Here is a 14926-nt window from a genome sequence, read left to right as displayed (position 1 = left end):
TGGGTTAGTTGTGGCTAATTTTTACCACCCCAGCTATTGGGGTTCTCATGATCTCATGTTGCACAGGTACATGCTGCTACTACTACCACTGTCATATAATTTTTCCCTTTAACGGGTAATTAACATTTGCCTCTCACCGGGAAACCGCTCTCCTGAGCAAAAAAAGAGGTAGGCAATGAAGAGGAGATAAGTAGGTATTGGAGTGGGATAAGGGAAAGATGAGAGGGAATATTTGCCCCACCCTGGAAAAAATCTTGCAGATGCCTGTGAGGTCCATGGAACATGCGCAATGTCAGGCTGCATAGGAACAATAGTGTGTATACCTAATTTTATTATTAATACAGGTACCAAAACCACTCAAAAAACAGGGTGAGAAGGGACCTTTACAGGAAAAATACATCTTTAAAGCGATCATGCATTTAAATTTTATCTTGCAAATTCTATGGTTTTTTTTACAAGAATTTTACAGTCGAGTGCAGTTTGGCAAGCATGGTCATTAACCTGGGATAAAACTGATGGCTGTGCGAATTATTCCGGTCTAATGCGAATATTGAGTGCGTACGCAAACACCGCCATCTGTCCACAGCTAATTAGTGTAAAATACATAATAACTCATAATGGCCTCCATTACCTTTTGCACGCTCTTCTGCTCCTGGACGTCACTTGTTATCTTAACCCCGATAGTCCGCCATATCACTTCATTGTGCTGGTTTAACGTCCTGGTTTCCATATCTTGCTGATATCGGCGCGGGATGAATTAACTCATGGATGTAAAAAGCTAAACACTTGATGTGCTTTGTACCCGTTGGCGAACGGCATCGGAAAGGGTGACACAAAACCCCTATTTTTAATTTTTTTTATGTGGTATAGATTATTATTGCTCTATATAAACAGGCTCCTGGAACATCGCTCCTGCCAAACGGGGTAATCAAACTCTTCTAGTGGAAAAATATCACCAACAGTTTTATTTATTTATTTGTTTTTTCATTGGTACAAAAGTTTGGGATCACTTAGAGATTTCCTCGTTTTTGAAAGAAAAGCAAATTGTGTCCATTAAAGTAACATGATATGGATCAGAAATCCAGTGCAGATGGGGTTAATTTTGTAAATGATCATCCTAGCTGGAAACAGCTCATTTTTAATGGAATATCTTTACAGGGGTACAGAGGCCCTTTATCACTCCCATCACTCCTGTGTTCCAATGGCCCTTTATCACTCCCATCACTCCTGTGTTCCAATGACCCTTTATTACTCCCATCACTCCTGTGTTCCAATGGCCCTTTATTACTCCCATCACTCCTGTGTTCCAATGGCCCTTTATCACTCCCATCACTCCTGTGTTCCAATGGCCCTTTATCACTCCCATCACTCCTGTGTTCCAACAACCCTTTATCACTCCCATCACTCCTGTGTTCCAATGGCACATTGTTTTCAACTTTAAGTTTAAAAGGCTAATTGATCGTTAGAAAACCCTTGTGCAATTGTTTTACAGCTAGAAATTTGCTTGTTTTCCATGAAAACAGCTACATTTTGAATGCTAGTCTATATATTTAAATCTAAAACATATTAACAAAGTAGGGAATACTAAACTCTAATATTGCTTCTCTTTGTGGAAGAAAAAATATATAGTATAATTATAAAAGTTGAGTATATTTTTAGAAGTTTTCTTACAAGTCATTTAAATGGAAATGTTGATGCGGCAAATCAGTCCACTAATCCTAGATAAAAAGTCTAGTTTTTTAGTTACTTTTGGGAAGGTTATGTAGCAAAAAAATGGTGTATTTAATTCCCGAACATATTTTATCCTTTTTATATATGCGTTATTGTCACTCCTGGGAGCTTCCCGGGGAAGGCTACCGAAAGTTCTCGATCTAGCTGCTTGCAGGGGTGTGGCTAGTTTTATACAGCCTTTTAGTGGGTGGGGAGTGGGAGGTAAAGTGGGTGGCGAGTGGGAGTTGAAGTGGGTGGGGTGACGTCAGATTACATGTAGGGGGCGTGGACATTCTAAAGAAAGAAGAAGCTGACCCTGAGACCCCGGGTTGACGGGCTTCATCCAAAGAGTTCCCTGATATTATTGTGACCCACCAAGAATTCTGATAAATGAGGACATCAGGAGAGAAAAAAGAGGGGCAGAGGGACTGATCCTGCTGAACAACGGGACACGTGTGTGGTACGGGGTATTCTAGTCACTGGAAGTTTGTTTTTGTCATGTAATTCCAGATGTTTGGGGTCGGGTCTACTGGGAGATATCTGTTTGAGCAATTAGTGTCCACTATGGAAGCGTTGGCCTGTGAAAACATTATGAAAACCCTAAAGCCGTGTTGTGAGATATTTTTAAATGACCCCTGCATTCAGACCACTGGGTCTACATGGGAACTGCGTGTTTACAAGCACATGTCCATGTAACTGCGGCCACTTGGTCATTTTCTCTAGCCTCTATACACGCTATGCAAACACCCGCCCCAGGGCCTATTTACACTCGTGCAGCGTAACCAGTTTTGCCGCCTGCCAGGGCAGTAGCAGTGCTGTCCCTTTAATTCTGCCCTAAACCTATTGCTAAAAACCTTGTTAAAAAAAGGTAACTAGCGAGTAAAACCTAACCCAAAAATCACCTACGTCTATCCACTCGCAAATAATTTTCATGCTTTGTAAGACGATGGTAAAAAAGTGAAGGGTTTGCATCTCTGGAATCATCCAGGTGTCTCAGGGACCCCCGAGCCCCTGCGGGAGATTTACTGGAAAAAACGTCACATCTGGTTAATGCCTCTCAGCAGGAGTATTGCTGCTCTATTAATGGAATTTCCATGCTTATCGCAATTGCAGTGACTGGTGGGTCGCGTTAAGTAGTAGATTAGAATTAAATAGAAACGCCGCCTGTGCGTTGGCTTTAATCAGATATATTCCCGCTGGGCGGCTTATTTCTACAAAGGCTGTCTGTATGTGTTCGTATAATCACTCCAGACTTAAATAGTCTTCCAGTAGCAGTTATTTTAGTAAAGCCAAATATCTCTAAAACAGTCTGCCTTGGTGAATACAGGGTGGGACCGGCTGATATCTGCCAACTGTCCCAGATTTATAGGGAAACCTGGCTAGCTCCCCCCTTGTGTATTGATGCTGCCAGCAGTATGGGGTCTGCACATCACTTACAGCCACCTTGTACCAGCATGTACTGGGTGACTTGGAATGATAGGAGTGTGATTGGTAACAGCAATCACAGTCCCATCATGCCTAGGGTCCAGCATTTACTGGTTGCCTGGGTATGATAGGAGTGTGATTGCTGTTAGCAATCACACTCCTATCATGCCAAGTCATATTGTTGATTTTTTTTTTGTCCAATTATGGTGTGTTACTTTTAATAAAAGTGTGGTTAACACACCAAAATTAGACAAAAAATACAATAACAATATTAATATATATATATGATTGTTGACAGCAATTACACTCCTATCATGCCCAGCCAACCAGTACATGCTGGAATCTGGGTATGCCTGATATTGCTGTTAATTTGTGTCATTTACTTTATTTTAATCTGCATATTTTATTAAAGGCCATATTTTCTTTTCTGAAAAATGAGTGCGGCCCTTGCACGTTGTAACGGGTTCACCAAGAGAGCTGTAGTAACGCCCAGAGATCACCCACATGTATCCTCCTCTTGTCCCCGGAATCACTTCCAGCACCAGCCAGCATGCGCACCCTGGAACCCTGCTATGTGTACCCAATAAGTAGACGCACAACTACCTTGAATTGAGTACAGCAGGAATGAACAGTTAATTGATGTAAAACATAGACTCATATATCCACAGAACTGCATTAACATAAATTAACAGATACATGTATTCAACCCAACCTCTAACCCCCTGGCAGCAATCCTATTGATGGGATTAATTAAGCAATGGAGTTCCTGCCTGTGCTATCTTTGTTTGACAGCCAGGCTGGAGCCATCTCTGACTACCTTGAGGCCTTGTATGACAGGTCATTCTGTTACACACGTATACAATTCTGATGAAGTGGCCCACTGCAGAAAAAACTTGGACACCCCTGTCATAGGTATTAAGGGGATATGAGAGCTGGTGTGTGCCTTTAATGAATGTTTGCCTGACGTTAGACATTTTGCTGCATTTCATGGTCACCAAACCATATTATCTTCTAATCTTGACAAACGGTAGAGATCGAAAGCTGCAGAAAACATCCTGATACACAGGAGAGAATGCATTTTTGGCCCCAGCATGCGGGATTACTTCAAGATAAAACAGGAAGGAAGACTCCAGATCTGTGAATTGTTTCTGATCATTTTTAGCCAAGAATACTTAAATAATAACTTATGAAGGAACTTAAATCTCCATTCCATTGTTTTGTTTTTGTTTGTTTTTTTGCTTTATGGAAACATGTTTTGGACGGCACTTTTTTTTGTGCATTTATTTTTTTTAAATGTCCCAGATTAAGTCGTATGACCCATCTCACATCTTATTTCCAAGTTTCTCACTGGATACAATACAGACCAACATGTTGCAAGATAAATACTTTATGAAGTTCTCTGTTGTATTGATTAAACAAATGTGCACTTTTACTTCCCAAAATATACATTTGAGCAATGTGCGTGTTATGTGAATCCAGTAATATCTTTTAATACTGTGTTATATTTACATAGACTGGAATGTTCCGGGACGCCTTCTCTGGAGACCCTGCTGGTGTTAGTGGGGAGATGTTAGGGGCCGTGCTGACCCACGGATCAGAAGGTTCTAAGCCCTGGTAGTCGGCTGTAATCCTTGGACACCGTAATCCATTTGTAATGGTTTGGCCCAGAGAGCCTCTGGGCCAAACCATTGAGTTTCTAGGTATTGACATACATGGGAGCTTTCTGATTTAGCTGATATGGATTGCGTTTCATGACGTAGCACATCACCGGCAGCAGTAAGGAACTGGTGCCTTATTACTCCAGAGAGGTCCCAGATGTGGTGCTGTGCCAACCACTAACTGCCCCATCTCTGGTACCAGCTCGCCCTGAACAAGTAAATAATAGGACGAACTATAAAATTAAAAATCTCATTCCCCAGCAGATTTAGTTGATGGGTTTAGTTGATATAAAAGGCTTTATTTTACCCTGCAGTATCTATTCTTCCTTAAACGGACCGACAGATGTTCAATTCTAGGAATGATGAAAGCAACTCTTGTGTGAAATACGGCCCACAGACCCATAAAGTGCAATTTTCCCCCATAAACCATAAAACGTATGTATATTTTAAAAAAACAGCCCTCATCCCAACTGAGTATTTGAGCAGTGCAGAAACCCGTCAGACTTTTATTGTATGGCGAATAATATTTAATAACTGCAATCACATGGCAATAAAATGGCCCATTTGGAAACGTTACTCAACTCCTGATGTCATCGTGGAAAATGTAATGACTCTCTTCTCTGACTGCCTTAAGTTGAAATTCTTTGCTTTTGGTTAAAATAAAATGCTAGAGACAAATATAAAAATAATACAAGTAATTCAGCATAAAATAATGAGTTTAACTTTATTTCACATTATATTTTTTTTTTGAGACAATAGGGACCTGAAGTAATAGTTGAGAATAACGTCTGTGCCAATCTATAAGATTCGATAACGACTTTTGAAGTGAGGTAATGTCTTAAAAGCCACAGCACTCTGAAACGAGTCTTGGAAGAGCCCGTGGAAAGTTATTCGAGGAACGCTTGTTGGCACAAAGGGCTCTGGCAGTATTCGAAAAATAAAATTACTTTAGCAAAAGATTGGCAATAAATCAGACAGTAACGGTTTACTTATTGCTGGATTCACAGAAAACATACTTATTATTAATTTGAATATATATATATATATATATGTGTATATATCTATAACACCCTAGATATTAGGATAAATATTCAGATATTTTAATCATTTTAATTATCTCAATCCAAGTAATCAGACCAAACATTAACCGCATTCCCAAGCATGTTAAGCAAATAAACCTTAGCAGACCTGTAAATTTTATTTTAATTTTATGTTTAATCGCATAAAAACAACACAAAAACTTTTAAGAAGTTTCTATAGCAAAAAGCTCTATGTTTGGTTCAAAGGCATACATGGGAACTTTCTGGCTCCGGCTGCCTTGGGGTAAAAATCGAATGGCTCAGTCGTAGTCCGTTATCCAGACACTCTGATTAAGGGAAGTCTTTGGAGGACTGGACTTCATTAGCATTGCCGTAAAGAGTCAGCTCAGTGTTGTGTTTGAGCCGGGAAAATCATCTAAAATATCAATATAACAATGGCAGCCCCAAAAAGGGAACAAAATGTAATTTTCACATGGAACTTCCCCTTTAATTGGGTTAATCCCACCGTGTTCTCATACTCTCCTTTTGGGGAGGTGCCATAATCTTTCCTGGACTTTCTTATGTTGATGGTTTCAACTCCGATAACTAAATAAAGCCTCAGTTTATGTGCTGTGTTTATTTAAGAGTGATTGTTACTGATTTGAGCCAATACTCTTGAAAATGGAATGAAATTTTGTGTATACAACCAAAAAAAGCCAGTTTTGGTCGAGGATTAAAAAGCAGCGAATAAGGTGATGAACAGATGTGAGCTTTGAAAATATGTATCTTGTGTACTTAGTTTGTTATATAGAAACCGATTCAAAATGAGAGACAAAAAAAGAGAAAGAAACAGAGGAGAAAGGTAGAAATAATAAAACTAAAAATGAAGTTGGACAATGTCTGAAGGCCCATTGCATATTTTTGGAAATGTGATTTTTTTTTATGGGTAAACAATGAATTCACAAAATTGCAGATTTGTTGTTTTTGCCCTGAGAAGATCGGGAAGCAAAAATCTAAAGATTTCAGTCGATGGGGTCTGAGTTTGTCCCCCATAAAAGCCTTTACTACTTAACAGCAGAACTGAGAAAATTCTTGAAACAATAAGCATCAATAAATTTTTTTTTTTTTTAATCTACCCCCCCTCCAAAAAAAATACAAGCTATGTGCAATAGATGCATTTTGAAAGTTGCTATGTTTTAAGTTCCAGGCAAATTTTTCTATCGTTTCTAGAATGTACTGTTTTCTTTTTCAACCATGTACCTTTTAGAAAGAAATGTAAACACACACGTAGTGTATGCACATATTATATACGTGTGTGTGTATGTGTGTGTGTGTATATGTATGTATATGTATATATATATATACTGTGTATGTAAGAGTTTTATGTAGTGGCCGTTTTTATATTTTATAAATAATTCATACTAAATATTTATTATAACTAAATACACAATTTTTTACCCCTTCTCCATTTTGTCTCTTTTAACTAAAGCTCCAGTATATATGATTTGTACTTACCATATATCACAGTGAGAGGCGAGGTGTGGACACCGTGTTAAAGATGATTGTGGCTCTTATATTGATGTTAGACAGCATTACTCTACTCCATTGGCCTTAATTACTGAATACATTATCCCTTTCTAATTAGCTAGGCCAATGGAGAATTTGGAATTACCTGTAATCTTTTGTTTTAGGACATCAGCCCTGGATAGTAACTTCTACCTAAAATTACTCACCCTATATAATAGGAGTAAACGGGGAGAGGCCATTGAAAGCGGAGTAAAAAGAGTGTGATGGCTACATACGTGACTGGGCACAAGAGACTCGTCATAAACTCCCAGGCTTACTCTGTACGGAAGCATGAAAGTATTAAAAATATATATTTTATAGAACTTTAGTAATAGATCCTTTAAAATAGAACGAGGGAAGAGTTTGTGATTGATTAAAAGGAATTTGCTAAACTTATTCCAACTCAACGCAAATCAACGGTGCTGAACATCAATCTTCTATACCGAAAAGCATCTGTGTACTGAAGTAGACGGTCCGAAATATCCCAGATTTGGCTATTTTGCAGACAAACCGCACATTCCGTAATTTATAAGGAGGCACGAAATGCAGCAAGGTTGCCGTGAGACCCAGTAATAACAGGGATTTGTCGGCCAACAAAAATCATTTGGCCCTCATAGTTTGCTTGTCTTTCTACCAGCTATAAAACCGTAAAAGTTACTTGGTTCTTGGAATTGTGAGAGTATCTAGAAAAAAAACCTCATGGATATCTTGTAGGGAAAAATCCATCTTAATAAAAATCACGTGCATAGCCATATTAGCGGAAGAGAAAACAGAGTCTTTAGTTGAAGTTCTTCAAGAGTGTCCCATTTTAACATCTCTTCTTCAGGTGGATTCCATTTTAACATGTCTTCTTCAGGTGGATTCCATTTTAACATGTCTTCTTCAGGAGGATTCCATTTTAACATGTCTTCTTCAGGTGGATTCCATTTTAACATGTCTTCTTCAGGGGGATTCCATTTTAACATGTCTTCTTCAGGGGGATTCCATTTTAACATGTCTTCTTCAGGTGGATTCCATTTTAACATGTCTTCTTCAGGTGGATTCCATTTTAACATGTCTTCTTCAGGTGGATTCCATTTTAACATGTCTTCTTCAGGGGGATTCCATTTTAACATGTCTTCTTCAGGTGGATTCCATTTTAACATGTCTTCTTCAGGGGGATTCCATTTTAACATGTCAAGGTGCCAGACAGGGGTGTAACTAGAAACCTCAGGGCCCCGGTGCGAGAATCTGTTAAGGGCCCCCCCACCCCCAACCCATCTATCCCTTTCTCACTATCTACCCTCTCCCTCCCTACCCCCCCTTCTCACGATCTCCCTCTCCCTCCCTAACCCCCCTTCTCACGATTTACCCTCTCCCTCCCTACCCCCCCTTCTCACAATCTCCCCTCTCCCTCCCTACCCCCCATTCTCACAATCTACCCTCTCCCTCCCTACCCCCTTCTCACAATCTATCCTCTCCCTCCCTACCCCCCTTCTCACGATCTACCCCCCCTTCTCACGATCTACCCACTCCCCCCCCCTTTTCACGATCTACCCACTCCCCCCCTTGTAGGTCACTTACCGTCAACTCCTGTGTTGGGAGCGTGAGGCGTTTGTCTCGGGTGCCGGCGCTTCACTGCTGAACGCCGGCATATGACGTCATATGCCGGCGCTCTGCGTGAAGCGCAGGCACCCGAGACAAACGCCTCACGCTCCCAACACTGCACTCTGGGCAGCGCTGAGGCAGACGGCGACGGCGGCGACGGCGGCAGCAGTGGGGAGCAGAGGCATCCTGGATTTCTGTCAGTCAGGGGGGCCCAAGAGTTGCCGAGCGGTCGTTTTCAGCAACCGCTCGGCACCCCTTGGGCCCCCCTGACTGGCAGAACTCCAGGGCCCGGTCGCAGTCGCGACCCCTGCGACCCCGGTAGTTCCGCCACTGGTGCCAGATTAGGGACCCTAGAATGCTACCATAATTCATTATATTGTTTGTCGTTGGGTGTTATGAGGTTCACATGACCTTTATTAATATCTGTTATCCAAATTGTCTAATGACCAGAGGAGGGATACTTTTGTTTTAGTGGATTTGGATGGTGGCATGGCTAGTCTTCAGTATGGCTTTTAATGTTACCTTAATAGCCCCTTGTGTAGCTGAGTAAGACATTAAGAGGAAGAATGTGTTTATTTTATTGTTTAGAATCATGTTCCATTATGTTTCTATACACATTGATGTGGCCTTGCGGCCTGTAGAAAAGAGGGACATCAGGGGAAAAAACAGGGACAGAGTGATTTAGGTCGTCAAGGAGTGTTATCCGTATGGAGGCACTTGTGAGATTTCTACACGATTCATATAATACGGTCATCCATCATACCTCGGTTTCTGCTTCCTTGCATATTAGGTGACCGCAAGTGACGAACTGCCAGAAAAGACCCCCACAGAAGGGTGCCGGAACATTTGCCGGAGTCCCACGCTGGGCAACAGTCTTCTCAAGTACAGAAGTCGATCTCAAGGTATTTTTATTTCCAGAAATGGTAACAGTCCTTCTGGATCAGTTAAATCCCTTTTGATGTGATTATTATCATTTTATGGTTTATCTATTTTGTAAGTAAACGCAGCAGTTGAGACATCGTTCTTGGTACCGCTGAATGTTCAAACCCTTCCATGACTCAATTGTCATGTAACCCAAACGGGCACTGATAAGTTGTTGCCATACAAGCAGAAAACGCATTCTGGTGGTGTTTTTGTGTGGTCCAACCATAAGAACAAAGCATGAATTGAATGTATTGCAGTAACACGCACTCCCGGATGTCTTTTAGTTTTCACTTTCTGTTTTTTTTTGCAGGCAGCGGCAGTCGCTTGCAGTCTGTGGGTGAAGATGATGAGCTGTCGGTGGGAAATAGAGACCCCTATATTGAAAAAGGAGATAAATTATGTCGTGGGGGCCGGAAACATTCTCTCCCACAGCAGCTGGAGTCCAGACAGGTTAGACACCTTTGACTTGAAATAATATGTTGTTATTTATCCTATTAATTAATATTTAAATAAAATACACTTCGTTAAGTTCTAAATGTATAATATTAACACATTTATACATTAATATTAAATATAAAAAACTGCTAAACATAATATTGCTAGATTCACAAATTAATCTGCACCACGCCTTTACGGAATGACTTAAAGTGAGATTCTATTTCTTTCTTAAAGAATAAAGATTTTTTATAGTTGAAGATGCTTTAATTCTGATTTTTTAATGTAATTATTTCTGTCTCCCTTTTTGCTTGGCATCTTTCTCAAACCCCCCTGGTCGTACTTGTGTAAGTTATTAACGAAGTGTCTTCAGCCTTTCTTAGAAGTATCTCTGTAGCTTTAGACTAGAGGCAATTGTGATTGAACGCTGCGTTCTGCAAATGTAGCGAATGCAATATGTAAAGCGTATATTAATTATCTACGATAATGGTGGCCGTTACCATTTCTCTTTGTTAGGACTACAACATTGTGAAGAAAACGACGAGGTCTTTAAGCACGGTGCAGGTGGAGTCCCCCTGGAGACTGGCTCAGCCATCTATCATCTCTAATATTGTCTTGATGAAAGGCCAGGGGAAGGTAAAGCACCGCAACATTTTCTCCAAAAAGTTAATGCTTTGGTTTATAAATTATTGTTTAATTTCGGCAGGACATGCAGTCATCTCCTCCGCTGCAGCGTTTCTCAAAGGCTTTGTGCTGTAGGACCATCGGACACCAAGGGCCACCTTAGTCCGGCCATCAATAAATACATTAAAAGAATCCAATAATAGATCGGGTTTGATTCCAAACCTGAGGTTTCTGTATGGAAAGTTTACTTTCCTCCTCTCACTTTAAAACATAACATTAGAAAAAGCCCTTGGTTAAAAAGTAAAACATTTTTTTTAGCCAACGTAGAAACAAATGTAGTCGGGTTTCAGGACCTCAGAGAAGCTTTCGGAACCTCAGAGGTCTCTTTTTATATCGTCCAAGTTACTGCCTCGTTCCGTGATATCTGTGATAATACTGAGGAACAACACGGCCGCAAATCAATCCGATTAAATGAATCCAGAAAGTGACTTCCAGTCTCTGAAGGATGATGGCAATGAATAAAAATGTGCACACCTTTGCCATAGTGTTTGAGACATGGCAGAGCTGAAACACATAAATCTGAGTATCGTAACTCTAGTAAATTAAATAAAATGTATTATTATTATTATTATTACTATTACAAGTGATAGACGGTCTCCAGTGCTAGTTGTGACTTTATCTCAGCTAGTGAGAGTGAAAGCTCATTCTAATCGTTTTCCCCTCTGAGTATCAGGATAGACGTTCACGCTTCCGTGTCTATTTCAGACATTTGATAGATTTGGTACCATCTCTCTATATTCTCTTCCCTCTTTGTGATAGATAGGCTGCGAGTCCTAGAAATTCTGCACCGGCTTTCAGGTCCTGACTTTGTTTGCGTTCTCTTTGCATTAAGGGTCTCGGATTCAGCATTGTCGGAGGACAGGATTCTGCCCGTGGGCGGATGGGAATCTTTGTGAAGACGATTTTTCCTAATGGCGCTGCCGCTGGCGATGGAAGACTAAAGGAAGGTATGATGGGAGTGAAGGTGCCGTAACTTGTGCTAATCATTCTTAACATGGCGCAAAAACTAAACTGTATAGGGTTAAATTACGCTGCAGAACTAAATAAATCAACGGGTTACACCCAGGGCCGGCCTGACAATGGAGCCGTGTGGGGCAACCGGTCCAGACGGCACTTTTGAAGGGGTGGCACTTTGCCCCTCTCTCCTCTGCGAGTCCTCTAGCTCGGTCTCTGTGCCGGCTTGTAATGTTGACGTCATTTCCGGCGCTCAGCATTACAAGCCGGCACTGAGACCGAGAAGGGAGACTCGCCGCAGGACTGCTGAAAGATAAGTACTGGGGGCGGGGAGAGGAAGGGTAGATAATGGGGGGGGGGGGCAGGGAGAGGAAGGGTAGCTAATCGGGGGGCACGGCATTTTAAACTTCGCCCCAGGCGACATTTTGTCTTGGGCCTGCCCTGGTTACACCCAAAGAATCTTTCTGGTGTAGTATAATGCAAGTGGGCGAATAGGTTGCAAGTGGGTTTCATTGGTTGCCATGGTAAGTCCACCATTTTTTTTTGCACCAAGAGCATAAACAGATCTCAAGACTGTCCAATCCAAGACAGTTGGTTAGTACTTGGGATGGATTTCCCTCCAGCTGCTTAAGTCTTTACAGAATATTACTAAAACTTGGCCGGGTTTCAAGGAAAGACAAAAAAAGATGACAAAATGTTTTTTTTTCTTTAGAGAAACTTTCTTCTTTTTTTTTTCATTTGACATTCGCGTGTGTGAATGCCGAGCCGTGCTCACTCTGTTGCCGCATTAGATATGCAGTGTTTGTATTAGAGGTACTTGACCTAAATAATCTTCTCGCTTATTCCAGCAAGGACTTAAGAGTTCATCTGTCTTTGTAAATCTGATCATAAAAAGTATTTCTGAAAAAAAATCATTTTCTGTCATTCCGAACAGCCCTAAGCAATGTGCATGTGACCTACATACGACTGTTCTGCATCTTCTATCCATGCAGTCGGGCGTTCTTAATGCTCCTAGTCAGTCAATTTTATACATTGCTTGTAACATCTTCATGTATAGTTCTCCTTGAACAGCTCCACATTGTAACAAGTTATATAGTATTATGCCTAATAATAGGTTTTATATATAATTATGTTATTGTTAGCGTTTTATTAAACCAGTGACCCTGAACATTGGGAGGTTGTTCACCTTCCCGTGTTACCACCTGTCCAGTAACCCCAGACAGGTAGGAGTCTCTGTGCATGAACACCTGAAGGCTCAGAACCCGGCACAGAACCACCGGATTGTCTTCTGCAGTCCAAGCTTTGTTCTTGGGTACCTTCTGCATACAAAGTTCTGAACCCGTTGGAAGATGGGCCGGAAGGCTTAGATCTTTAGACGCCAGGGTAGATTGGCATCACAGCTGCCAGGGAGACAGCAGAGGCAAAAGGGAGAAGGTAGCCAAGGTGGCAAGGTGGAAACAAAAGCATAGTACAGAAGGGCAACAGGTAAGGATAATCCAAGTCCAGGCCAGGGTTAAATTCCAGATAAACCAAGCAACCTAATTAGGTAACAAAATGGCAGCAGAAAAATTGTAGTCAATGTCCAAAGTGGGTCAAAATCGGTTAAATCCAACTGCTTATGATAAACTCTTTACAAAACAACATGTAATTCATAACAGCAAAGCTTCTTCTCCACAGGGGATGAAATCCTAGAGGTTAACGGGGAGTCCTTACAAGGCCTGACGCACCAAGAGGCTATTCACAAATTTAAGGTAAGTCAAGAGGTGACGGACACGTGGCACCCTTTGATTCTACTTGTCAGTATTTCACCGTGGCAGGGGTAATTATATCATATGATTTCTTCTTTCCACCTTCAGGCGACAATTGGCAAACACTTTATTGAGTTAAGTTAATTAATCGCACCCGTTAAATTGGGATTTTGGTGTCACGATAGCATGGTGATAACAAAATAATTTTTCCATATTTTAAACCATTTGCAGTATTAAAAAAGTAATTGGCAGGGCGACTAATATCCAAAGCCCAAAAGCCCCCACCCCCACCCAAAAAAAATAAATAATAATAGTAAATTGCATTATTCAGTTGTTTTAAAGGAATGCCTATTCGGAGAACAGAAAAAAAACTAGCCAATTTTCTTTAAGTGGACCAGCACCTTTAAGAAAATTAGTTAATCATTTAAAATCATTTAAAGGGTCACTTTTTGGGGTGTTACTTGTTTTTTTTTTTGTGTGCGGGTTTTTTTTCTGCGGTGTTCATTTAATTTTGTAAATGCATTAACATGTCTGTTTCTTTTATGGCAGCAACTTAAGAAAGGAGTAGTGACGCTGACAGTGCGAACCCGGCTGCGCAGCCCCAGCCTCACACCCTGTGCTACTCCCACGTTAATGAGCCGCTCCAGTTCCCCAAGTTCAAACGTGGGCGCTGGGACGTCCGTGCCTGCCTCCGACGACGGCGATTCTTCTACCGCGTGTCGTAAGGGGCCTGGCCCCAAAGACCGCATTATTATGGAAGTAACTCTAAATAAAGGTATTTTATTTATTTTCAGAGAAAGCCAAAATAAAAGTCAAAGATCTAAGCAAAATAACTTTCTAAACAGAATTTCAAGTATGATGTCATACACAGCATAGAGGGTGGTGGCCAGAGATAAGTGGGGGGAGGGGGGTTGTCGGATGCTATTGTGGCCCTAACCCAGGGCAACGTCCAGCCAACATACATCATAAATGTCATCATTGCGCAGTTGGTAAATACCCAACTCAAAATCTCAGGGTCACAGGTTCGATTCCCGACAGGGTCAACTCAGCCCTTCATCCTTCCGAGGTCGATAAATGAGTACTAATAATAGTAATAATAAAATCTAATATTCAGCTGCTGATTGGGTTCATTTGAGTCCCATTGAGAGAAAGGTGCTATATAAATACTAATTATGTTATCACTGATTACTGTGTGATGGAAAAAAAAATCTGTGTG

The 14926-nt window shown here is 41.0% G+C and overlaps 1 protein-coding gene across 1 annotated transcript in view; it reads left to right on the top strand.

Moving 5' to 3' along the window:
* The window catches only part of LOC149284241 (PDZ domain-containing protein 2-like), a 112586-nt gene that overhangs the window by 68236 nt on the left and 29424 nt on the right, over window positions 1–14926 (top strand). The window contains exons 6-11 of the mRNA XM_089497009.1: window positions 9756–9867; window positions 10200–10339; window positions 10841–10960; window positions 11841–11955; window positions 13640–13713; window positions 14260–14485. Of these exons, the coding sequence (XP_089353135.1) occupies window positions 9756–9867; window positions 10200–10339; window positions 10841–10960; window positions 11841–11955; window positions 13640–13713; window positions 14260–14485 (787 nt within the window). The remainder of the gene's footprint in view (window positions 1–9755; window positions 9868–10199; window positions 10340–10840; window positions 10961–11840; window positions 11956–13639; window positions 13714–14259; window positions 14486–14926) is intronic.

The sequence above is a fragment of the Sceloporus occidentalis genome, unplaced genomic scaffold, assembly GCF_023333645.1.
Source record: "Sceloporus occidentalis isolate IW3139 unplaced genomic scaffold, rSceOcc1.0.p SCAF_97, whole genome shotgun sequence".
NCBI lineage: Eukaryota > Metazoa > Chordata > Lepidosauria > Squamata > Phrynosomatidae > Sceloporus > Sceloporus occidentalis.
Note: the sequence above shows the minus strand (reverse complement) of the source record. Positions and strands in the feature narration are given on the sequence as shown.